Below are 24,770 nucleotides of genomic sequence, written 5' to 3' on the forward strand. Positions count from 1 at the left end.
AATTTTGTCGACCTCTTTCTAAAGGAAAGAGTTTGTACTTATTTGTTGGTGTAAATATTAATATATGTTATACAAATATCTTTTATTCTCCTCTTGGTTCTTAAAAAACCTCAGCAATTCTATTAAACTTTACAAATTGAAACCACTGTAGCTTAAAACACATTTTTTGAACTGATAATACATTAAAAAATGAAGGATTACTGCTTATTGGTTATGGCATGGTGAGTTTTTGAGATGTGCAAAAGTCATATTTACCTAGAAAGTGAAATATGATTGAAATGCATAGACTGTCACTTAGTGTTTTGCTAAAACATTTGGAATTTATGGGTACATAGAAAAAAAATGACCAAAACATGGTGTGTATTTAACCAAGGTTTATTGGAAAAAGGGGTTTTAACTTCTGTTAATAAATTGTCAGGCCTCTTATTTGATCATTATTTTTCTTAGGACAAGCAGAGAGTTCCAAAGATAAAGGTGGCAGACTAATAAAATTTTCAGGAGCACTCCTGCATAAATTCTGAATGCTACTTGTGTTTTCTAAGTATGTTCTAGCAAGATTTTCAAAGGTAGATGTTTAAAAAATTTTAAAAACTAATATGTCTGAATCTCTCCTACTTCTTTTCTATGCATAGACAAAAGGAGGAAAATGAGTTTTCCTACCTTCTGAGATCCAAGTGTTCTCCAGTTTTGCATTCACTTGTTTAAGATGCTTTTCCACAGCATAGGAAAATGTTTTCACGCTTTGGAGGTGTCACAGGAAAATAATTTTGAATTAATGTAACACTTTTTTCTTTTCATGTGGTATTATTTTAAATAACAGATACTGCTATTTATAGCCAGCAACAGTGTCAGAGGTCAAACACTTAGGGTGGGATCCATCTTATCCAACTTTAGGATAAGGAGTTAGGTGTGTCATTTCAATCACTCATTGAGGCTGCTTCTACAGATAATCAGGATGGGGAGGGGAGAGAGGCAGTTCTGCAGGTAATTCATTCACCTCGAAATACTCATCCCACTATCTAAATCTCCTGGTCTTTGAAGGTGCCTATCTCTGTATTGATTTAGGATGGAGCCTGGATGACTAGCTCTGATTGGGGAGCAGACTTTTGGATGGCTACAGTTCAGATGGGTTCTCTCAAACCTGGCAGAATAACATCTCTAAAAATGAGTATGGGTAGGGGCAGTGGGGTATTTTGCATGTATTTAAAGAAAATGATGTCTCTTTGCAAAATGAGTAAGTGGATTACTTTATTACAGAATACAACTCTCCTTTCAAAAATTGTATTTTATATTTGCTGTAATGCAGGAGGAAGTCACTCTGAGTAGGTAAGCAATTTAAGAAGCTGAATGACAGAAGTACTTCTAACTTGCCAGGCACTTCATGGGGTGGCTACAGTGCAGTGCTGTGTAACAGATGATGCAAACAAAACCACTGTATGTTTCATGGGGAGTTTCACAGCAGGAGCCTAAAATCTTTACTGACTTACAGTGTAAAGTAGGAGTGTATATGTAAAGGAAAGGTATATTAATTTGTTACTGTGGCCTTAAATAGCCTTTCATTCCAGAATTACATTGACTTCCTAAGGCTGCAGCCATGAAGTGTTTCTAGTGAACAATAGTCATATGCTGCCACGCTTGAATTCACATAGAGCCAAGGCATTTCAAACCCCACCAAACCTGTTCAGAGATAAATAAACTACAAATAATAACTTAAAGGAAACACTTTGATGTCTGTTTGGTATACAGTATTTAAGACACGTGAACAGGAGAAAGATACTTTTTCATCACTGCCTTGTAATATTCTAAAGTAATGTATGCTGGACTAGGTGACTCATGATCTGAAGTTTCCATAGCCCAGCACTCAGTGCATCATTCTGAGAAGTGTAACAATTAAAGCAGGAGTGAAGCATTAAGTGTGTGTAGCACAGCTGTGTACACTTCCTGGGATTTGGGTGTCTGGTATGTCATGTGTTCCAGCCCTGCATTTGGTGGATTAGAGGTAATTTCTTTAAACAATAACAGAAATTGTATACTTAATCCAATACACATGATGCAAAAGCAAGTACTTAATGCAAAATGCTGTGGTCTCATTGGGACTGTGTTGCTGTCCACTCTCATAAAATTATTGCACTAAAAGGAATTGGTTTATATTGTAGCTACAGAAGACACAGTCCTGTAAGATGACATGCCACCATCTTTAGAGATGGAAAATCTTGTTCTGCTCCTCTGTAATTTATAACAAGGAAGCCATTAACCATATACAAAGAGGTGGAGAAAACAAAAACTTCAGTGTCCTGGGAGATTTCTCTCTTGTACTTTTAGGCTTTGTAGCCATTTGAGCTCTCAGGATGTTTCTTTATGAAAATCCTTTTTCTTGAAATTTTCAATATGCCCATGATGAGTACAAGTATCTGAGATGAGCCAGATGATGGGTCATTAGTTGAAACATTAATTAGGGACAGTCAATCCTTCACTCTTTAGTTCTCTTTTATTTATGTGCTATTGTGTTTTGGGTGTACCACTTGGTTAATGTGTGGGGAAAATGATGGACCATGTTTTAAGTTTCAGCCCAGCTTTTTAATTTGTTACTGTAAGATTAAAATTGTTCTCATGCATCTCTTCTATGACTTAGTTAAGTGGTTTTTACACTTAAAACACCACTTAAGTGTTTTTTACAGTTTCTGTGTGAAGGGATTTCAAATACTTTCTCTTTCAGCTAAAAGGCTAATGCAGAATTCTGTGATACACGATTAGTTTTTCCCTCATGCTGCAAAAGTCTTGGGTTTTTAGTCTTCAACTTTTCAATTAACCATATCATTCCTTTATTTTAAATGGCCAACTACTTGTTTTAATATAATTGAAACCAATCTCCTTTTTTATGTTTACTGCTGTATCAGATGCAGGTTTGTTTTCATATTAGATTTGTATTACTGCAATATTCAAACCCAGTAATGCTTAATTTGAAATGTGCACCTCCTACTAGAATTTGTCCTTTTTTTGGTAACCTTTCTTGAGGTAAACAGATCTAGTAAGAACAAACATGAAGGGGTTATCATGTCATGAAGCTCCTGCTGTTGAGCCTGGTCATGGGTGGACCTGAAGGACTGCAGCTTGGAAGGGCAGATTGGGAAAGTCCTCTGCTCAATTCTGAAGTCTGGGAGTACTGAAAGGTATTTTCTAGCAATTACTGACAAAGTGATGTGCAAAGGAGGCTAAGAGAGGAAAACATGCCTCTGAGCAGAAGAATGCTCAGGCAGAGTAGGAGAAAAAAAATTATAAACCAAATTAAATGTGTATTTAAAAAATAAGTTTCTACTTAGTATTTAAACAACTACATTATTAAGACTACACTAGTGGAAATAACATTCTTTACCTTTTTTTATGCACGTACTTATCACAGATTTTACAGATTAGAATACACCAGGTAAGTCTCCTCTTAAGAGAGTAAGAGTATTAAATCTGTTAAACACCATGGCAGATGTGAAACAGTTTCTAATTTAACATGCATCTCTATGGAAAACATTTCTGCACTCTCTCTCTCACATTTGTATCTGCATAGATAGAGATACACATACAGATATGTGTATATATATACATAAACACCACCTTAAATTACCACCTTTTGGGCTTTTTGATTACCAAAAATTGTCAGAGCATGGCTGTCTTCTATACAGGTATATACAATTTATTTGTGAATTGGGAATCTGAGTTTTTCAGTCGCAAACACTATTTTAGTAGTGCATTTTAATAGAAGAACATCTGCACTCAGGTAATCTGACCAGCAGATGTAATCTAACATTTGCAATTATGATTTCTGCATGCTATGAAAAATAATGGGTATGTGTCTTATTGATGCTTAAGGTTCATCCCTTCTGTTCCTGTAAATATTACTTTTCCACATAAAGCAACAATATTCTAGTCCAGGGAACATTAATGAGACAAGCTGATTCTGTTTCCAAGTGCCCTGTTTTGTAATCTTCCAGAAATAAATTTATGAATAATTTTTTTTTTTTTTACTACTGTGATCCTACAACAAGGTTTACTACAGTTCTTAGCTGCATAAACAGAAGAATGTCAACAGCAGAAGCAGATGAATTGTGTAGGGCATTGACAGAACCTTATTGAAAATATTCAGTGAAAAGCTCTAGAAATAGTGACAGAAGAAAATGTATCACTGGTATGTGTTTAGGATCTATTTTAGGTTGACTTATTCAAAGAAGATACCATACTATGCAGCTGAACCTGAGAATATTTAGAAGGCTGGAAAGGAGTGTGTGCATCACGGAGGAGTACACCCAATAATAACCTACTCGCTGGGGGATGATTAGATACTACTTTAAAGTTTGTCTACTGTTTATGTCTCAAATTCAAAACCAGTATTTCTATTCTGTAAATGGACAAGCTACAGCACAAAGTACTGTCATCTTTCTTCTATTTCTTCCAGTTCCTATGGGAATATGTTTTTCTTGCCTTCTGCCTTTCTTCCTTCTAGAAAGGTCTGAATACATGTTTAATGTACTAGCCTTAATTTAAAAAGAGGTGTGATAGTTAGCATTAATAAGAATACATAATTTGAAAGCAAAGTAAAAATATTTTTTGCAAGATTCCTTTTCTAGTTGCATTACTCCAAAAGAATTACTTAAATCAAAGTATGCTGAACAGTATTATGTCTTGGCATTTACCTAAACTAAGAGTCGGGTCCTTTGTTAAAATTGCTATGACTCAAATTCTTAGCTTACTGAAAGAAATGCAGAATTTAAATTTTAGCTAATTATTTTAAATAAGTGCCTAGAGATCCTAACTGAGACCAGAAGAATTTTCTTTTCAAGCTGTATGTAATATGTGGAATACAACATCAGGGGTATAAGGAGAGATTTTTAATGTCAGGTTTAAGAGAATTTAAACAAAGCTATTTCTCTGAACAACTCTACTAAATTAAAAGGTATAACTGAAGCATTATGAGTAAGCAGTCAGTAATAGTGCTGAAAAAAGCATCACTTGAGACATATATATATGTACAAAATAAAAAATAGAGTTAATTATGAAAGTGGAAATGCTTTTGGTTAGACCTCCCCCAAAAGAGAGGCCCCTGTATTCTTGGTCCTCTATCAAATGCCTGTTCACATTCTAGTCCACTTTATTAATCCTTCCTCTTTCCTCCCATAATGCTCTGCTTCTTTTCAGTTTAGTTGTTGCCAGTTTGCTTGTTTACATAGCATTCCATATGAAATACCTCACAACAGTTTCTACTTCATACCTAAAGAATTCCCCATTAATTGCAGCAATTCTTAGTATTATCAAAAGCATGCTAAACACAACAGGTTAAAACAAGAAATGAAGACTACAACTAATACTGCAGAAAAAAATCTGTGTAGGCAGCAGTCACCACAGATGGGATTCATTCAGTATCCAGCTCTTAGTTCTACCACCCACATAATCCCCATTATCATTTCCTACCAAACACACTTCATTAGCTCTGAAGAAATCTCTATTGTCTCTCCCAGCAGATCACTGAAGGTACTGTCATGATATGGATATAAAAGTTAAAGGTCATATCAATTAAAAACCATTCCTTTACAATCCTTTAGAAGGTCATAATAATGAGGCATATTTTCATTTGGTGACAACCAATAATACAATTTGATGAACCACTACCAATTTTATCCTTTTTAAGTAAAAGTAGTCTTCCTGCTAGTACTGAGCATTAGGATATCATCATCCAGTGGTTCTCCCTGTTCCCTATTTGTTTGTCCATTTGTCCCAATTAATTAAGTGATAGCATAAACTCAAGAAAGCAATGTGCTGTCCCAGAGGAAGGAAGCAAGGCTCTGCCTTTGCTGAAGCACAAGCTGTCATTCCTGATTTCTATACAGGGTGGAGTTGTGCATTCTTTTTATTGCTCCAGCTGTTGACACTGATGACAGTTCTTCCACGAGAGAGTGCTTTGATCATGTGTGTAGTTGTGGATGAGGAGGAGCCTTGCATTGCCTTATCATGAGGGACACAATGACTTTGGGAACTTGGCTGAGTAAATGGGAAGACAGAAATTCTGATTCTTCTGCCCTTTTTCTGCAACTCCCCTTCCCCCCAACTGCTGTGCTATCATCTAGTTATAAAGCAGCTTTGCTGTAAATGGAATCAGATGGGTCCATATTAAAATGGGAAAAAACCCCAACAAGTGCTTGTTTTGTTATTTTAGGGGGGGGGGGAACCCATAAAATTATGCAAAATCACCTGATCTTATTCACAAATAACTGTGTCAACACAACTACGAGGAGCAAGGCACTGCAGTGTAAGGGTGCAAACTCTACAAGCTGGTGTAGCTGCCAGAGTACTCATACTGTTAAACCACAACCAAAGACAGAATTTAATTAAAACCTCTCAATCATCCATTCTTGTGGTGGTCAGTTCATTTTGGGTTAGGACAGAATAATTGTTTCCAAGTACTTTGCCTGCAGCAGTGGAGTAGACTACATAAGACTGTCTTATTTATGAGATTTTAATAAATTACCAAATCAGCCATGTGGCTTTATGTTCTTAAAAATATTAGCTGCTCAATGTTAGTTACTAAAGGTCATGGAATTGTAGTTTGCAGGGTTTGCTGTTCAAGCACTATCGTGTCACTTCTTGTTCCTCCATTTAATTAATTGTTAACTAACACATTTAATGCCTCGGGCACTCTCCATCTCACTATTCTTTCCTTCCCAGTAACTTCACAGATTTCTTTGAATGAAACAATAGAAGTTTCACACATTGATTTCCTCTGTTTCAGTTCAGCCAGCTGGTGGTGATGTCACACACAAGCACCTGTGTCTAACAAGCACCTGATACAGTTCCTTCCTTAAGGACTCAAAGTACAAGACACATAAACATACCAGCTCTGTATCGGTTTTGTACTAGAAACACTGGATTACTATCATGATTCAGATAAACAGGACACTTGTTCAGCTGTTTTAGTTACTTTGGATCATTTCCTGCAGCTTTACTCATCCTGCCAATTAACATGAATACACATTTGGGTTTTTTCCAAGTTAGCCATTAAGGAGGTTAAGTAGGTTGGGCCTTGTGACTAATGTTTCCTTGCCTCTGACTGTATTTTGCTGCTCCCCTGGAGTATTCTATCATACTTTATTAGCATGCAGGAGGAACTCTGAGATTCCTAATTGTAGAACAGAACTTGAAATGTTCTAGAAATTTCCAAACTCCAAAATGTAATCCCAGTTATAAGTAAGACCCAGCATGGAGAGGCAAATATACAAGTACTTGTACTGTAAGAAGACATCTTGCATTAGCACTGTCATCATTAATAGTTTCCTACTGCTGAGCTTTCATGTTCTGTATTGATTATAAAAAAAAGTTACCAGTGCCACAACAAAACCTAGTCAAAAGGATGCTGCAGTAATTGGATGAGGTTCTTCAACCCCTAAAGATGTTTGTTGTTCCACTAACATGGTAAAGGAGTGAACAGGTTTTGTCACTGCTGATGCCTCATCACAGGCAACAAATTAAGAATGCAGTTGCTAAACTATTTTACTACATGAAGTTTAAATGCAATCCTGTTTTAGAAATGTCAGCAATATAAAGAGGCAGCAGCTAAAGGAAAGCAACATGATCCATCAACGTGCAGTAAGCATATCCCTCACCAGCGTTTAGTTGTGAATCATGTTGAATATTACATCCATGGATTAATGTCCTGATCTTACATAGTCATTTGCATAGTAAATGAGTTTGTTCAGGAGCTGAGTATTGTCTGTTTAGACAATTACCTGGAACAAGAAAATATTTTTAAGTTAGCTTTAGAAATCACCTTAGCTAAATTACTAAAAAAGAAGAAAGGCACATAATCTAAAGTAAGAGTATTCACTTCAAGGGTGGGTACTCCTTGAAATGTTTGTCTTCCTAGGGCTGTGCTCCAGGTGCTAGTGCTGCAATGAAAATTGATTACTCTTTCCACACCTCACTGTAGATATGAAATGGCTCTTACAATGCCTTAGTTTGCTTTCCTCTATTGTGTTTTACATTACTTCAGCATAGAGAAGCAGGAAGTATAGAGACAGTACTACAGGTTTATATATTATGGGTGTGTTGATTTCTGCTTTCGAGTCAAGCCACTGCCTGAATTTCCTCCGTCTGTATGCTACTCAATTAAAAAAACTAAACAAAACATCTATTTAAACATCAACAGAAGTCTTACTTCCCTTATCTTTTGCAGATATTTGTGTTAAGGATCACAAGGGACGGAATATTCTGCAGCCTTCACAGAAATTCCTGACAGAGAAGCACAAATGGAAGAACTAGTTACATATGGCATTGTTTCAGTAGAAATTATCATTTTTATAATGCAAACACTGCTGCCCATATGTACTTTCTTTCCCTACTAGAAAATAAAGCAAGTCAGATAGAAAGAAGAGTTAAGACTTGAAGCAGGTTTACCTAGAAGTGCAGTGAAGTGTGCTCCAAGGGCAGGTCAGCAGAAGCTCCTCTTGGCTTCCAACCCAGGAGATCAGAAGAGCATGTTGATGTACCTCAGTGACAATGGTCTGGCTAAGGTGAAGCAAATCTTGCAGTGATTAATATTTTTTTCCTGATATGTCTGCCTGAGCTCTGTAATTGAAAATTCCTAAAGCAAGTCATTTGAAGTATGTGTGGTATCTTAGGAACTATAACTTAGTGATCATAAATTTGCATTACAAATGCTCTTATAGCTCCTTACTTGGCATAAATTTTCAATCTGAACTGCTTATTAAGTATACCACAACTCACTCACCCTGTAATTACCACTGGCTTAATATCTGTTCATTTAAGTTCCATTTTCTTCTAGTTTTTATTCTCTATTCTCCTCTGTTGGATGCTTTTGATTGTATGTAAAAAATCTAGGAGTTCTTTCGATTTCTCATTCATTTTTCTGTGGTGAGGAAACAGAAAACCCATACAGAAGTGATTAAAGAAATCAGCTAAAACAGATCAAGAAATGGTGTAACAAAGAAAACTGTGGAAGGTGGAATAAGTATCAAAAATACATGAAGGACAGATGTCACCTTTTCAAATCAGTGATGCTAAACTTGCCTTCTTTAAAAAAAAAGCTCTCAGAGAAATAAGACTGTAAATTTTACTCTACTCAGTAGGTACAGCTATTAAGCATAAGTATAAATTTTGAAGGAATTAAAGGCAACAGTTTTTGGAATGTTTACCATCAGCAGGTAAGGTTACCAAGTTCTGAGTGTTTGAATACAAAACATTTAAGCTATGGCCAGATACTGCAGCTAGGAGATTGAAAAGCAAAACTTTAATCAAGCTGAAAGATTTAAGATGTTTCAGTGAAGTAGTGAAAAAGATGTACGTAAGCATTAAGTCATTAAAATGACTTAAGCCTCTTAATCTTCTCAAAGGCAGATTAGGCTAAATTTAAACAAAACATGACATGAAGTCCAGTTTTGGTTTTACACACTATGTATCCTTGGTACAGAGTTCAGTATGCATAGTTCTGAAAACTGATTTTCATAGGATAGCATATGTTCCTATAGTCTCCAAAATACACTTGCTATGGAGTTCTAACAGCCATCTGCAAAAAACACTAACACCCATCCTAATAACACAAGTATTACTTCTACACTTTCAGGAAAAAGGAAAAGTTTGAAGCCAGTTAAATGTTTGTGCTCATACTAACTGCTGCCAGTGTCTGATTTCATTATTCCCTTTAAATTCTGAGGTAAGCTCCAATGGCAAATGAAAGTCCATGTAATATCAACTATACAATATGGGCATGTTATTACTTATTCCTTTGCAAAACTTGTGAATAAACGAAAAGCCTTTTAGAATAATTCCTTAGCTCTATTGAATATGAAGGACAAAAAAATATAGTTGTCAGTCATGCACTTTAAAAAAATATCTGTAACACTTTGCATGGTGTTTTCATAACAATGCAACATTTTCTTTTAAACCCTGCAGAACTAAGAACTCTTTAAAAAATATAAGAGTTAAAATGTAAGTTTTGGTACTCTTGATTACTGCACCACAGGTTGACAAAAAACTGGGTATTAAGTCCTCATACTTGGCATCCTATTAAATGATCTTTTGAAGGAAATAGCCAAAAAAGCTATTATTAGAGGGAGGGGGAAAGGAATCTAATTCTGTTAAGAAGTTTAGTTATAAAGATTCAGTCCCTTTTAAAATACTATTGAAAAAGTTTAACATGGTACTTAGAACTGTAGAAGCTTATTCTAAAAATTAGGTTAGCCGTGCACTCCAGGATATATTGTCCAAGATCTTTAATTACTTTTTGCTCAATGGATTTATTCTTTTTCCAATTACAGCAGATGGATCAGGTACAGTTCTAGTATTCATTTCCCTATGGTTGTAACTCCCTTCATTTGCAGTAGAAATGATGAACCACCAAATTCATATTCCAGGAACAGAAGAGATCTTTAATGATGGCCAGAACCAGAGGACTCTGAAACAAAGACACAATTTAGGCTGTTCAAACAGTAAAGCAAATGAATTCAGAAATGTAGTGCAGGTCCTAGAACTGACAGCTGTGCTTACATCTGAGCACACGAATTGGCTATTCAAATAAAACACTACCCTCAGAATATGTCCATAAGTAAATGTATAAAATATTAATATTAAAATTTCTCTTGCAAGTTTTAAAGCCCTATTACAGTCAATACCCATTCTTCCTTGGTTTTCTTATGGTTCTTCCAGAACTGAAGTTTATTTACACTATTATTCTAAATCTAGTACTAGGCAGTATTTTCTCTTATTGTAAATTTCAAAATGTAAATGTTTGCATGTAAAAATTCAACTGTGAGCAAATGGGTTCTCTCTCATCGTGCAGAAAGTGAACTGAGATACAGCAGGTCATGAAAAAATAAACTCCAGTGTGATGTCAGAACAAACTGTCCATAAATATCTAAACACTACTTTATAAAGATACAAATTCAAACCACAAGTTTATACTTTCTAGTTTCTTGATAGCTAAAATAGCAGGTACTCTTGAAATCATGCTGATTTAAGTAATTCTATTAAATGGTTGTTACTATTATTTGAAAAAATTCCTTGCCTACACAGTCAAGGTATGGAATTTCCATTTTACTCCTAAAACCTACACAAAAGATTATTTATGTGCAGATCCACAGTTGTTTCCAGGATATGAAATTATCAATACAACCAAAATTACTTATTTTGAAGTAGTCTTTAAACATTTGCTAAATCTGTAACTTAAGCCCCAAATTTATCTAATGTGAGATATTCTGAACTAATTTTTACTGTAGTTATTTGAAAATTATATCAAGGTATTAGATATCTAATACTTACTACTTCCTGATGATTTTTTGCCTGGGGAAAAAAGAAAAAAAAATAAGCTGAACAATGACAGTTAAAAATATATTTCCTATTTATTTTTCAAAGATAAATTTTAATTAGCTTATTATTAGGTCAAACAAAAATTGAAAGTGTACAATGTGTACTTTCCATGGTACATTTCTGCAAACTTTATATTGATTTTTAAAAGTTGTTTGTTTTTAATTAACCAACACTCCATGCATTTAGAAATTATAGTAATCAAGATTTCTATTATAATGCAAAATAAACTTTTATGGAATGTTACTATTTCACATAATATATGGGTATATATACATACAAGATATGGATGTAAATGTAAACTGAAGTGAAAAGTTGGCTTTAAAATTTTCCTTTGTATTTTACATTACCATTACCAATTGTTATCCTAAAACACTGGGTCACAATGATGAAAAAAAAAATTCTTCCTAAGGAAGACTGTTATAAAAGATTGTAGAATCTCCATCCTTGGAAATACTCACTTAAATTATGAATAAGGTAATAAGCAACCTGATCTAGCTGGGATCTAACTGCTTCAAGCACTGGTTTGGACCAGGTGAGCTCAAGAGGTCCCTTCCAATCTGATTTATCCTACAACATACTCTTCTGTAATTCCATATATTATTTGCAAAATTATCCCCCAAAGTGCAGAAAGGGCTACAGCTATTAAAAACTATTTTCCCTTTCAAATAAAGCTTAGCATACAGTTGCCATTTATCCAGGTTTTTTGGCCCTCAAAAATCTATATCACGTCATGAATTAATGTAGCATGACATGAAGACAAGTTTGAAAGAGCCTGTCCATTTTGAACTCTCCTTGAAATAAAAGGTTAAAGCAAAAGTTAAAACTTTTTTTTCCTTCCTGTCTACCTCAACTACTCATATTTACTTAACAGTCATTAAGTAGCCATTAAGATCAACTACTTATATTTACTTAAACTTTTAAGTGCAGTGTATCGGTTTTGGAATGCTACACATTATTTGGACAAAGCTAGAGAAATACTGAGGTAGTATCTCCCAGCTGCTCCCACAGCAAGGGGCTCCTTTATCTAACTTACAACACTTCATTGTTCATAACACCCAGTAAAGGGATTTATTGAGCATAGCCTAAATTGACAAACAGGACCTTTAAAACACTATAATCTCTTGTACCTTTCTGCTTTAAGGGACCTGGCCCATTCAAATTTATTATTTTTACAAATAGCTATTCTGTTTCTTTCTCTGAGAAAGTCATCCAGTGTCACCAAGTAACACACATTCTCATGTTCAGTGATGTAGCTCTCATTTTGAGATGCCATCAGCCCAAAATACACTTTCACATGTTCGTGTGAGGAAACCTTTTTAAAATAACTTTTTTTTCAAAATTTCAAGCAAGTAAGTTAGATCTGCATTTTAAAAACCAATACCTACATTACCTAATCTCCATAATGTAAGCAAATTATTATTATGTAAGCTACACTGACTTTTTTTTTTTTTTTGTTAGTAGAACCATCTACAATCAGCATTTAAAACACCTACATTATAGCAGCAAAGACCTGACCCTAAGGAAGAATGTTAATTTCTTACTTGCTGGCTATTTTCAATGACTGATTCCAGTTGTGGGTATTCTCTTGTATAAAAAAAGACTATAATGTGTGACTTACCCCCATAGGAAATCTTGTAGTATGCATAAGATGTTAATGCTACACCAACCCATATTTCTTGATACACAGTAGAGAAGTAAAATGTCATGGGTTTCAATGCCCTTGGAATCATGGTCTGCACCATCTGAAATTTATAAAAAGTGTTGTCATTTTAAGTTTTGCAGCTGTATTCTTACCCCCTGGATTTTTAACATACATATATATATTTATCTATCTGTATGTATACACACACACTCCTGATGCATATCAGCAGCAGTTTACAGGTTAAAAAAATCCCCAAGCATGCAGAAGTACTTCTTCCAAAGCAAAGAAATGACAATTCAGAGTTAAGGTTACAATTTATGGGCTAACAAACACAAAAAAAAAATTACTTTTGATGAAAGGATTAAGATATGGGTCAACATCTACATGTGAACATTTACAGAGCAGCAACAGATAGATTTCTCTCTGCCTATCAGTAACAGCTTTTTCCTAAAGTTTCCAGATTCCCTCAGGAGGAAGTCTCATTCCTGACAAGCCAGAGAGACTCCTTCCTTGCACTACCAATTTAGCTTCCCTCCCTTGCAGCTGTCTCTTCCAGCATGGTAATTTCTACTCAAAATAGCAACATAAATGATGTTAAGCTAATGAATTCATGCTTTATCATGACTATTTGACTTTCAAAATATGCCCCAAGAGCAAGAAGCCTGTCAATGCTGGCAGTTTTTTCCTTTCCATGCAGCTTTGTAAGACAAAGAGAAAACAGTAGGAGGTTTTAAAAGAAATCTTATCCTAACTCCCATAAATGTTAGTTCACATTTGCACCACACTGCATTGAGATACCCCATGTTTTATGCACACTCAATAGTCACTACTGACACTCATTACAACCCAATAAAGTCAGCTGTACACACATACAGACAGCATATGGTAAACCAGAGATCCAGGAAAGAAAAGCAGAGTTAACTTCTCTGAGGTAATGCTCACTTATCTGCCATTACTAAGTGTAAAGCATGGTCTGGTAAAGCATCTCCTCTCTAAGAGGAGAGGGTGCAAGGGCAGCCCCTGTCAAGACAGCTGGAAAAATCCACGTGTTTCTTAAAGAATGAAAGTAACTTTGAGGCAATTCGTATATAATTACAAACCCACATTTACATTTGTTTATGTACAGTCATTTAAATAATTTATGATTAACGACACCGCATTAAAGACACTGCTCACCTAAATTTCCAGCGTTTGCAGTTTCAGATGAACAGTGGAATACAAACAGTTACTGTGCTATAGCAGAATATCAAGACATACTAAAAAACGAGGAGACTGAACATAACAGGAAGGAAAGATCTCCCCATCGCTACAGAACACAGGGAATAAGCAGTGCTGCTTCCACTTAACACCGTGCCGAAGCCCGGCAGAGCCCTTTCCCCAGGGCCTGCGCGGGCGCGACGTCGTTCTGAGTATTTTCTTTCCTGCTATCTACCCGGAACAACGCTGTGTCCGCTGTCTCCTTGACCTGCCCGCCACAACCCGCCGCAGCCCGGGGCACCTGCAGCCCGCCCGAGCCCCGACCGGCTGCACGGGGGCGGGAGGGTAACGGCTAAGTTCCAGCGCCGCGGGCCGCTCTCCCTTTCTCCCTTCTTCCCTTCCCAGGCTGAACCAGGGCTGCCCCCACCCGAGACACCCCCGAGAGGTGCCCGCCAGAACCCAGCCGGGGGGCTCGCCGGGCCCAGACCCACCGTGCCAGGGGAGCGGCGAAGGTCACACTCGGGAACGGGGACGGGTCCGCTGCCGCCGCGGGGCGCGCCGGGAAAGGACGCGCGGCGGGCAGGGACGGCAGCGCCCCCTACGGCCGCGGAGGACCGGAGCGCCCTCGCACCGCGGCGGTGCCTGTCCCGCTTCCCTCGGAATCCCGGAATATGTCGGGCGGGAAGGGACTGCACTGAGGCACCTGGAACGACCTCCTTGCCCGAGCAGGGTCATCCCAGAGCACGTGGCACAGGACTGCATCCAGACAGTTCTTTAATATCTCCAGTGAGGGAGACTCCACCCCTTTTCCAGGCAACCTGTTCCAGTGCGTGGTCACTGCACAGTGAAGTTCTTCCTCATGTTCAGGTGGAACTTCCTGAGCATCAGTTTCTGCCCATTGCCTCTTGTTCTGTCGCTCAGCACCACCGAGAAGAGACTGGCTCCATCCTCTTGCCACCCTCCCTTTAGATATTTATATGCACTGACGAGGTTTTTCTCAGTCGTCTCTTCTCAAGGCTGGACAGTCTCAGTTCTTTCAGCTTTTTATCATAAGGGAGATGCTCCAGGCTCCCATTCATTATCTGTTGTCCTCCACTGGACCTGCTCCAGGAGCTCCACATCCCTCTGGTATTGAGAAGCACAGAACTGGACACAAAACTCCACAATCCCTTCCCCTAGGCTGAGCAGAGGGGCAGGACCACCTCCCTCGATCTGCTGGCAATGCTCTTCTAAGTGTAGATCTTCACCTCAGTCGTGCTTCCCAAGAACAAGCACAGCAGGTCCCATGCCAGGACAATGCCGGGAAGGGCCTGTCACAGTCTATGCACACAGTCTGTGTCCCTTAGGGAACAGCTTGTCCTGGAGGAGTGGGAGGCACCCGCTGGGCCATAATTATGAAGTCTGAAGTTCCTCCATGCTTTGCACGTTTCCTCCAGGTGCGAGAAGGACAAAATGACTGGAATTCCAGAGCTGTGCTCAGGCATTGTTCTGTGGGGAGAGGGGGGGAAATGACCGCCCAGGCCTCCCGAGGCTCTGAAAGGAAGGCAGAGCTCAGCCCTTTATCGTGTGTGTTAAAATGCTTTAGTGGGATCACAGACTGCATTTACTTTCCCTGTGAGTGATTTACATAATCTGCAGGTGAATAGATTTGCTACATATGAGCTTTGTCACACAGGGCGAACAGGACTGCTCGGATCCTACGTGGGCGTTTTTTGCATTTAATATAGGACCATAACTTACGTAAAAATACTGCATGTATGTCACCTCTTTCAGTTAAAACTTTAAAAACCTCTTGAAAATTTAGTGAGGAAAATCCCCTTCTTTATTTAATTCAGGATTTTGAAGCTGATACATTAAGCAACCAGAGGCCATGGTATCCATATCTCTCTACATTTTGCCTGGATTTGTATTTACATGAGAGGAACAGTTCTAAAGCAGCCAAATGCCTGCACTGGATCAGGTACTCAGTGTGAAAATGAAACATCTTATTAAAGTAAGGGTCTACCCTGTGTTTAGATTGGTTTTCAGTATTTATCTGATTTAACAAATTACACGCAGATGTTTGCAGTTATTTCAGAGGAGAGGATAAAAGGGAAGTTCAACAGACACGTTCCTATTCTTCTTTTAAAATTTATCCAGTAGGAATACCAGGCCTTAGTGTTCGACCCTGCCGTATACTTCTGGTCTGCATCCGTATTTCCTGCCTTTCCAAGGAAGGCTTTAATAAATTTTGGAGGTCGGTTTAGAGTTATTCAGCCCGCAGCTGCAGGTGAATTGCGCACGAAGGGAAGGCAGCCCGCCGCCGGGAGCGCTCCCACCGGGGCGGGGCGGTGCCGGCGGGGGCAGCGGGGTGTGCCCGGGCTGGGAAGGGCGGCGGCGGGGACCGCGTGCTGGGCCTGCCGTCCCCGCCATGCTGCGAAAACTCGCCGAGGGCCAGGGCCGGGACTGGTTCACCGTCGGCGGGGCCGTCACCGCCGTCGAGCTCCTGGGCGAGGAGGCGCGGGTCGGCCGCCCTGGCGCTTCTCCCCGCCATCCCGCACAGGAACCACTGACGGCTGCGGGGTGAGTGCGGGGCGCCGGGCCGCTGTTCTTGATGGCCTCCCTCGCTCCTCTGTGCTGTGTGCCCCGGGCATTCCCCAGAGCCAGGGCAGCCTCCTCTGGCTCCCCTGCTCTGGTGGGCCCAGGCTGTGAAGTTGTTGGATTCAGCCTATCGCCCCCGGTAGCATTTGTGGCTGATGCGTTTTTGTGCTCTTAATATTTAATGTTGTTTTCTGATTTGCTGTTCAGGTCTGTTGTCTCTGTTATCACTGGATGTGTTGCGTGTACGGTTTGCTTCCTCTGGAGTGCATTAGCGCTGGTGTGCAGCTGTACCTAGTCCTATTGAAAAACTGTACAACTAAGACTCAGTTTATTCTGATTCAGGTGCATTAACTTAAAATTTGATCAGTGGCAAGTGATGAATGAGATTCACGAGTTCATTGCTGTCGTGACCGAAGGAAGCATTTAAGTGAACAGAGTACAGCAAGTCAGAGGTGTATTGACGTGTTGTTCTTTATGGGTTATTCTCAGATGGCAGAGTTTATAGGCAACGAGAAGTGTATGTGTGTTTGCATAGCAGCCAGGTACATTTGATTTTCACTGGAGCCTGGATATTGAAATCCAAAAACTACTTTCTCCTGGATGCTGCCTGGACTGTGGCAGCACATACTTATCTCAGTGTTTAGACCAGGTGTGGTAGTGTATCTGTGGTTGCTGTAGAAAAGTGTTTTGTATGCACTTCCCTGTAATATTTTTCAAGATGAGCTGAGCATACGCTCCAGAGTGAGTGTTTTGGGTTTTATTTTTCCATGTGTGATGCACAGCAATAGAGGTTGCTGTATTTCAAGAAGGTGTATTTATATTAAAGGGTGTACATTGGCACCTGAGAAAGATTGAACTTTTTGCGTAACATCTTGCTGTCAGGTAGTCTGATATTTCAGCAGAGACTGTCCAGGCTATCACTGTTTCTTTCTTTGCTTCAAGTAAAGGACAAAACTGGCACCTCAAAATATCTATTCCTATTGTCTTTCAGTGCTCAGAATTGCTGACCAAAAGCTACTGGGCTTTGTGCAAGTAGTCAAAATTTTCCAGAAGTGACCAGACAAAATTTTACAGTTCTTTTAAGTTACTTCTGTGAATGTGATGCCTCAACTCAGTATGAACAAGATGCTTGTGACTTTTCGGTCTCTGTTTAGGTGATAGTAATGTTTCTGTAGTATTTATGAAGTTCTTGATTCTTTAACCCAACTGAGTACTAAGCTATAAGATCTGTTTTTTATATCTCCTGTACACAGGAGGAATAAGCAAGATTGATCAAGCCTTGTGTGACTAGGCAGAGGCATATCTTTATTTCTGGTTGAACAGAAATCTCTTTCCACTCACAAGTCTTAGCAGTTAACCTGGTTGTGAGTTTGACAGCTGTGTTAGTAGGGGGGAAAAAATATTTTTACAGGTTTGGTTGTATAATTTTTTTTCCCCCATGTCTGAGTGGGACAGAAGCAATATTCATCTTAAATTACCATTTATATAAGCATGGACAGACTTTCTTAACAATAGCTGTAAAACCTTTGAGCATAAATGATGGGTGCGTGTCTGTCCTGCCACAAAATGGAAGGAATCTGTATGAGAAGCTGTGTTTGCTTAGGTGTGTTTTGTTTTCATGCATACTTCTGTTTCACAGCTCTGGGAGTGTGCTTACATTTAGTGTTTTTGCAAAACTTGAAGTCTCTTTAGAGGTTTAGATTCAAGCATTTCAAAGGAAATGCTTGTGTTTTATTCACTGACTTCTTAAAGCATTTGAGGAGCTGAAAACAAAAGAATTTCTCCTCATTTGTTGAGGCTGCTTGTAGCATAATTCTCTATTTCCTTCTAAATTCTTTTTTTGTTTCTTGGGAAAGTCAATACCAAAGTTATTCAGATTTTTTAAATGCTTATGTTTACTTGAAGCTGGATATGCAATTTGTGATGGACACTTGTCTGCCTACCACTTTTGTCTGAATTTATATGTAAGAACATGTGGGTTTAATACCAAATTGGTAAGAACAGGTGTGATATTGCACACGAGTGTGTGTAATAATATTTTACAGAAACGTTACTGAGATTGTTTAATGGGATCTAAAAGCCTCGTGTTTCCCTTGAAAAGAGACGGGGAATGTGTTTGCTTCCTTTACTGATGATGCCTCATTTTCCAAGGCTTTTAAGATTCTTTTGCTTCTGAACTACCTCTAGAATAGCAGTATTAGAAATTGGGGTTGTTGGGGAAAGGTAGTAGAAATAGAAACTGCATAAAATCTGACTGGAATTTCTGTCCTTAAACAGCTCATTGATTAACTTTTTAATTCTGTTTAATTGAAAGAAATTTAAACCCTTAAATTCTTCCTTGGTATCAACACAGTTGTGTTCACATTAAGACAGTTAAAATCTTGAGTGTGTAAAAGGTGTTTATTATCTCTTTTATTTCCTGCATTTCATAGCTGTACCTTTCACCAAGTTATTGAATTACTGGCTGGAAACATTGCATGCTCTTTGCTTTGCTTGATGCTTGTGCAGGTGGGAGACACTGCTGTCCTTTGGAATTACTGCCCCTCAGCTTTCTGTCCCCAGAGTGGTTTGTGGTGACTGCCTGCCTATTGCAGAAATACCTGCTGGCTCAGTGTAAGGGGCAATGTAGTTTTAAAGCACCTCATGCAAACTGTGTAGGGCATAAATACAAAATACTTAAAGAAGCAGTTGTTTGGACAGTGGTCTCCCACAGAGTAGTGGTGACTGGTCTTCCAGCAATCTTACTCCTGTCTGAGGTAGCTGAATTCTAAGGGTAAGTAAGCATAATTCTAGCAAAAGCCTTGTGTCAGCTGGTGAGTCGAAGAACAGATTTTCTTGGCAGCATGTTGTGGTAAATCTAACAAAATTTTAAAAATATATTGAACGTTTTTAGTTTGGCTTCTTGCCCTTACCCTATTGCTTTTTCTATGCTTTTCTCTGCTTTTAAACTAGAGAGAGTGTATATCAGTTTGGTCAGGAGGAAGTGCTTGTACTCCACAGTTACCCCACATTTCAGTATTTGAAAAAACATAGCGAAAGTGAGTGCTTAGAGGATGGCATTTTCTCAGCCTTTGGGTATTTTTTTTTCCTGTACCTTCTGCAGTTCTCCTTCGCATTCTCCTTCTCCCTTTTCCCCCAAATGTGGACACTAGAACTGGATGCAGTAATCTGATTAAAACATGCATATAAAAGTAGGTGAGCCTTTCTGTGCATTTCCCTGGCACTGTATAGGGATTTAACACTGAATCTGCTATGATGCCTACCTATATTTTTAAATATTGTGCAGCAACTGCCTTTTACAACGTGGCATAGTTGATGGTCCCTCTTTCTGAACTTGGAAAAATGCATTTGCTCATGTTAAAATGAAACTGAAGTGAAGTTTGCAAAGCGTGGATAATGGGCAAGTTGTATCTAGGGTTATCTTGTTGTGTTTATTTGTTTTCCCTGCTCATTTTCGGTGATTGTTAAGGTAAGTGGATCTTCTGTGTTACTGGCCTTCCATTTTCTAAAGTGAAAATTTGGAAGCTGCATTTTTAGAGTTTTTCAGATAGAGAGCTGTGAGGGTACCATTTTAAGAAATAAATTTACATGAATTGCCATTGCAGGAGTCTTGCACATTTGTCCACTTCAAAGCTATCTGAAACCAGCATTATGAATGTTAATTCTCAGAGTAATATTCATCCTGCCAATGCCTTTTAAATACTCAGCATCTGTTACCCTCCTTCCTGTAGGAAAGGTACTTCATATTTAATACTTTTGAGAGTTTTATCACTGTGGAAGCATCTTTCTTTGACTCTCTTGCTGCCCTCATGCAGGGATTAGATTAGAACTGCAGGAGGGGAATCTCCAGTTCCTTGTGCTGCATCAGTAGGGCAGAGTAAGTTTGGAACGGTGTTTTTATTAATCCACAGACTGACAAGAAGAGGGCAAAGAGTTTATAGCAGTTCTGAGAAGTTTGCATGTCCTTGTGAAGCTTTGTGTATTTAGTTCATGGGAGGTGGAGGGGCTAGCTACTTTTGGTATTGAGCTGCAGCTTTTATTCTTTTAAACCTGTTGGAAGTTTTTGCTCTAGTCCTCCAGTTTTTTGTCCTTTATGTGGATAAGGAGTTCTCTTTGAATGTTATGTTTTATTTTTGTACATGAAATGTTCTCTATATCATAAGCTTTTCAAAGACTTTTTAAACCCATTAAAAAAAAACTAAAAGTGTTTAGTAAATTATTATGCCATTTGTTCCTCCAATTTATGTTGCATCATTAGTAAATTTTTTCTGGAATGGGGGATACAGCTGTGCAGCATAAGATGCCTTAAAATTGTGTTACCAACTTGATGAAATCTGATTGGCTTCTTCAGTATGTTTGAAGAAGATACCAGAGGAAGCAGTTTTGTTTATGGAATAGTGTATTCTGTGAATTGGGCCATGTGAGTCTTGCCCATTTTTTCTGATGCGGCAGACAGATCAAAAGCAAGTACAGAGAAAAAGACATTATATGAAACATGTAAAAACTTGTTACAGTGATGGGAGCACAATTGGAAACGTAGCCAACTGAGTTCTGGCATATGTTTTCATTGATTTTCTGCTCTAATTGCCTGCTGTGACCATGACTGCTATTTATGTGATTAATCTTGTAAAACTTGATGAACCCACAGTGATAGATCATGGTGGCGGAGAAGCATTAGATTTTGTTATGTGTAAATTTAGAATGAACACCTTGTGTTTTGGAAATAATTTGTTGACTCCTTGGCTATTCTAGAGAGGTTCCATCTGATTTGATAAAAATGTTAAGGGTTTAATGCAGAATTTGGGTTTCAGAACAAGTAAGTCAAATGAAAAATGACTATTTAAAATTAAATAATTCAATAAATTTTTTAAAAGAATAGAGAGCTAGTTGTTAAATATTATTACATATCTACTGGTTTTGTTTAGCTGTCCACCTTCACGTACTTCAGCATGTGCAGAGTATAGTTTAGAAAAAACCATAGAAATAGTACATGCAGCTGAGTTCTGTCAGTGTTTTCATGCAATTATTCTTGAAGTTAAGAAATAATTATTCAGCTCCAAAAAGTATTTACTAGTTTATTTAACTGATGTTATATTAAACCATGTCTTTTACACAGTATAAAGTTCTCATAGAGCCTAAAAGCTATGTGACAAACACAGAAGTTTTTTGTCTAACGCTCTGTGGATTGATGCTGTTTCAAAATATGCAGAGCAATCTTTTTTTGTTGTTTAAATACTTCTAGCTCTATATAGCTGAAAATTAAACTGCCCAGGGTTTTTTTCAGAAATATCTACATTTTTTATTAAAAGATGGCTTAAAACACAACAGCTCTAAGAAGCTATGAAGATAAAAGGTGAGTAGATACCTAAATTACTGCATGCTAACTATTACTAAGGATTTTCATTTCTAAACTTAGAATAAAAAGGGGAGCATGTCACATTTCTTACTCCTGTGTGTCTGGATGGCAATTACAAGAAAAGAATGTGGATGGCTGCATAACTTTTTCAAAGTAACACAAACCAACTTAACTTGATGGGTAGTAATAGGGTAGATTCCAGATTCTGTGAGAGAAGGTGGGAAACATGCTTTGTGTGTTTTTGTCGACATAACTTGAAACCGTGGGGATTTCATCTTTGTCTGACTTGTTGGAGCTGTCACCACGCAGACTGAAATGTTCAGGGCAATTTGTATTCCATGCATCTACCAGCTGCTCTGCTTGGTTTTCTCTCTCCATGGTGGTAAGGAAATCTTTTAAAACTTGCTTGAATATGTAGACTATTTCCCACGGTAAAACATCATTTTCTGCCAAAACTTCCCGAAATCTAGGAAAAAAAAAAATTGAAATCTAATCATTGGCACTGAAAACTTTTCTCTTTCCTCTCTGGTCATTTGGGGGTGGGGGAGGAGGAAATGACTTGAGTTCTAGTGTCATTTTTTTCCTTGCTGCCACATTTCCCCACTCACCTCCCCCAGAAGATTGTAAGAGGAAAAGAGCTCTAACAATGCGCTGGATGTACTCCAGCTATTGTGGATTGAAAGCAGTTGTAATTGGGTAGGCTTTTTTTTTCTTTTTTCTTTTTTTTTTTTCTTTGGCCCATCTGGGTAACTTGATTTAAACTGACTTTGCCCTTAGGTGTATTCTGGGCTTTAAAAGGCAAATGTACTTGGTCTGAGTCCCTAGAAAATGTACTTAAAATGCAGGCATAGGAGAATTTTTCTTCATAAAATGCATGGAGGGATTAAAGAAATTTATTATTTTTTAAAATTTACACTGATTTTCAATTTTTTAGAAGTTTTCTGGTATTGTAGACAGTAAGGCTGGATTTCTGCATAATGGTGCATTGCATTAGTTGTTTTATTTGATTTTTAGTTACTGGGATGCTATTTAATAAATAGTAGGGATAAGTAAAAGGAAAAATGGGAAGTATTGAAAGGTCATACGACATTTCCTTTGTTTGGATTAGACCAGGAAAATCCTGATTTAAAACTTCCTTCAAGTGCGACATATTAAAGTGAAGATGTAATTTCTAAAACAACTGTAAAAATGCTCTCCACTTGCTGGTCATTGCCACTAAGGAAGAGCAGAGCCAAATACACACTTTGATTAGGTAGAGAAACAGCTTTCTTGTGATAGAGAACTCGGAGTCAGGGGAATACGAAACAATTACCTGCTGAGAACAGTTCCTGTTTGGCAAGGCTGGATTTGAGAGCACAGAACTTCAAGCTGCCGTTGCTCAGTAGCTGGAATTGTTGCTTGAGGGTTTTGGTAGTTCTTGAGCCAGTTGTAATCCATGCCAGTTTTCTGGACTTTTTGTTCATTTTCGATCTCTTGCACTAATCTTTCACGCTCTTTCAGGTGCCATTTCAACTCCCTCAGCAGGGTTTTTGTAACTACTTCTGATCCAGGACAGCTTGTGGATTTGTAGGAATCAGTTTTTGACCATTTCATCCAGCCAAAAAGTGGCATTTTTAAGCTGGGGAGAGGAAAAAAAATTAATTTTGCTTGTCTAACTGGTTAGTTTTTTTACCTGTAGACTTCTTTCTTAGCAACTGAATGTTTAAATGAAACTTTATTAATGATTCGAATGGTTTGCTGTACAAAATCACCAGGCCATAATGAAATATGACAAGTCTTGTACCTTAAAATATTTCCTGTGTCTCTTCTGAGTTAACATACTCTGTGGAATTTACAGCATTTGAAAGTACATATCTGTCACCTTGGAAATATTTCATATTTTATCCATAGTATACATGAATTAAAAAACAAACAGGGAGGAAACTCCTAAACCCCATCACGCAAGCTAACAAAAACCTCTCAAACCTCATTATAAACCCAACTAAATAAGAACACTCCATCCCAACAAAACACAAACCCCCAAACCTCAACAATTTAAACTTACACATATATTTAAAAATTAAATAATTAATTAGTAATTAAGTACTAAAACTCTGCTTGATCTGGTTTTATAACTTATGTATCAATTTTTATTTTAAATATTTTAATTATTGTTCACATAATCTGGAGACAGAAATCTTGTATAATAGACTTCTAATTTGCACTTTGTAATAAATCATGCACACACAAGCATGCAAATTAGAATAAAATAACATTAATTACCTTTGCAGTTGTCTGTGAACAGTGTTGTTCAGGTGAGTTTGCTTGAAGGTCTCTTATTCTAGCATATCCCGTTTGCAGGTTCTTAGTACTGCTGGAAGAAAACAAGGGTTTTTTTCTCTTTTTCCTATTTTCTTTTTTTTTTTTTTTTTTTATTTACTCAAACTGTGCCCAGAAAAAATGACTTTTTGTACCAAGTATGACAGTTTAAGTTTTTCTGCTTTTAAGGTTCTTTTTCATCCTCTATACTGGAGAGAAGCAGTAATCCATTTAACCTAACATGGTCTCTCAAATACTTTCTCCCAAGTCCATTAAGATCTCCTACCTTTGAATTGAGTTCTGCCGATGGCAGCAATTTGAAAAAAGATGGTAACA

The 24,770-nt window shown here is 37.9% G+C and overlaps 3 protein-coding genes across 3 annotated transcripts in view; 1 reads left to right on the top strand and 2 right to left on the bottom strand.

The window, feature by feature from the left end:
• The window catches only part of TDRD9 (tudor domain containing 9), an 87,384-nt gene that overhangs the window by 1,982 nt on the left and 60,632 nt on the right, over positions 1–24,770 (top strand). The window lies entirely within an intron of this gene.
• Positions 10,254–14,850, bottom strand: ATP5MJ (ATP synthase membrane subunit j). Its single transcript, XM_059850436.1, has 4 exons — positions 14,692–14,850; positions 12,980–13,103; positions 11,314–11,334; positions 10,254–10,450 (listed from the first exon to the last, which is right to left on the bottom strand). The coding sequence occupies exons 2-4, from the start codon at positions 13,101–13,103 to the stop codon at positions 10,425–10,427; spliced, it is 171 nt and encodes a 56-aa protein (XP_059706419.1). The 5' UTR covers positions 14,692–14,850; the 3' UTR covers positions 10,254–10,424.
• RD3L (RD3 like) lies at positions 22,305–23,747 on the bottom strand. The gene is made up of 2 exons (XM_059848191.1): positions 23,449–23,747; positions 22,305–22,602 (listed from the first exon to the last, which is right to left on the bottom strand). The coding sequence occupies exons 1-2, from the start codon at positions 23,745–23,747 to the stop codon at positions 22,305–22,307; spliced, it is 597 nt and encodes a 198-aa protein (XP_059704174.1).

Source organism: Haemorhous mexicanus, chromosome 6, assembly GCF_027477595.1.
Source record: "Haemorhous mexicanus isolate bHaeMex1 chromosome 6, bHaeMex1.pri, whole genome shotgun sequence".
NCBI lineage: Eukaryota > Metazoa > Chordata > Aves > Passeriformes > Fringillidae > Haemorhous > Haemorhous mexicanus.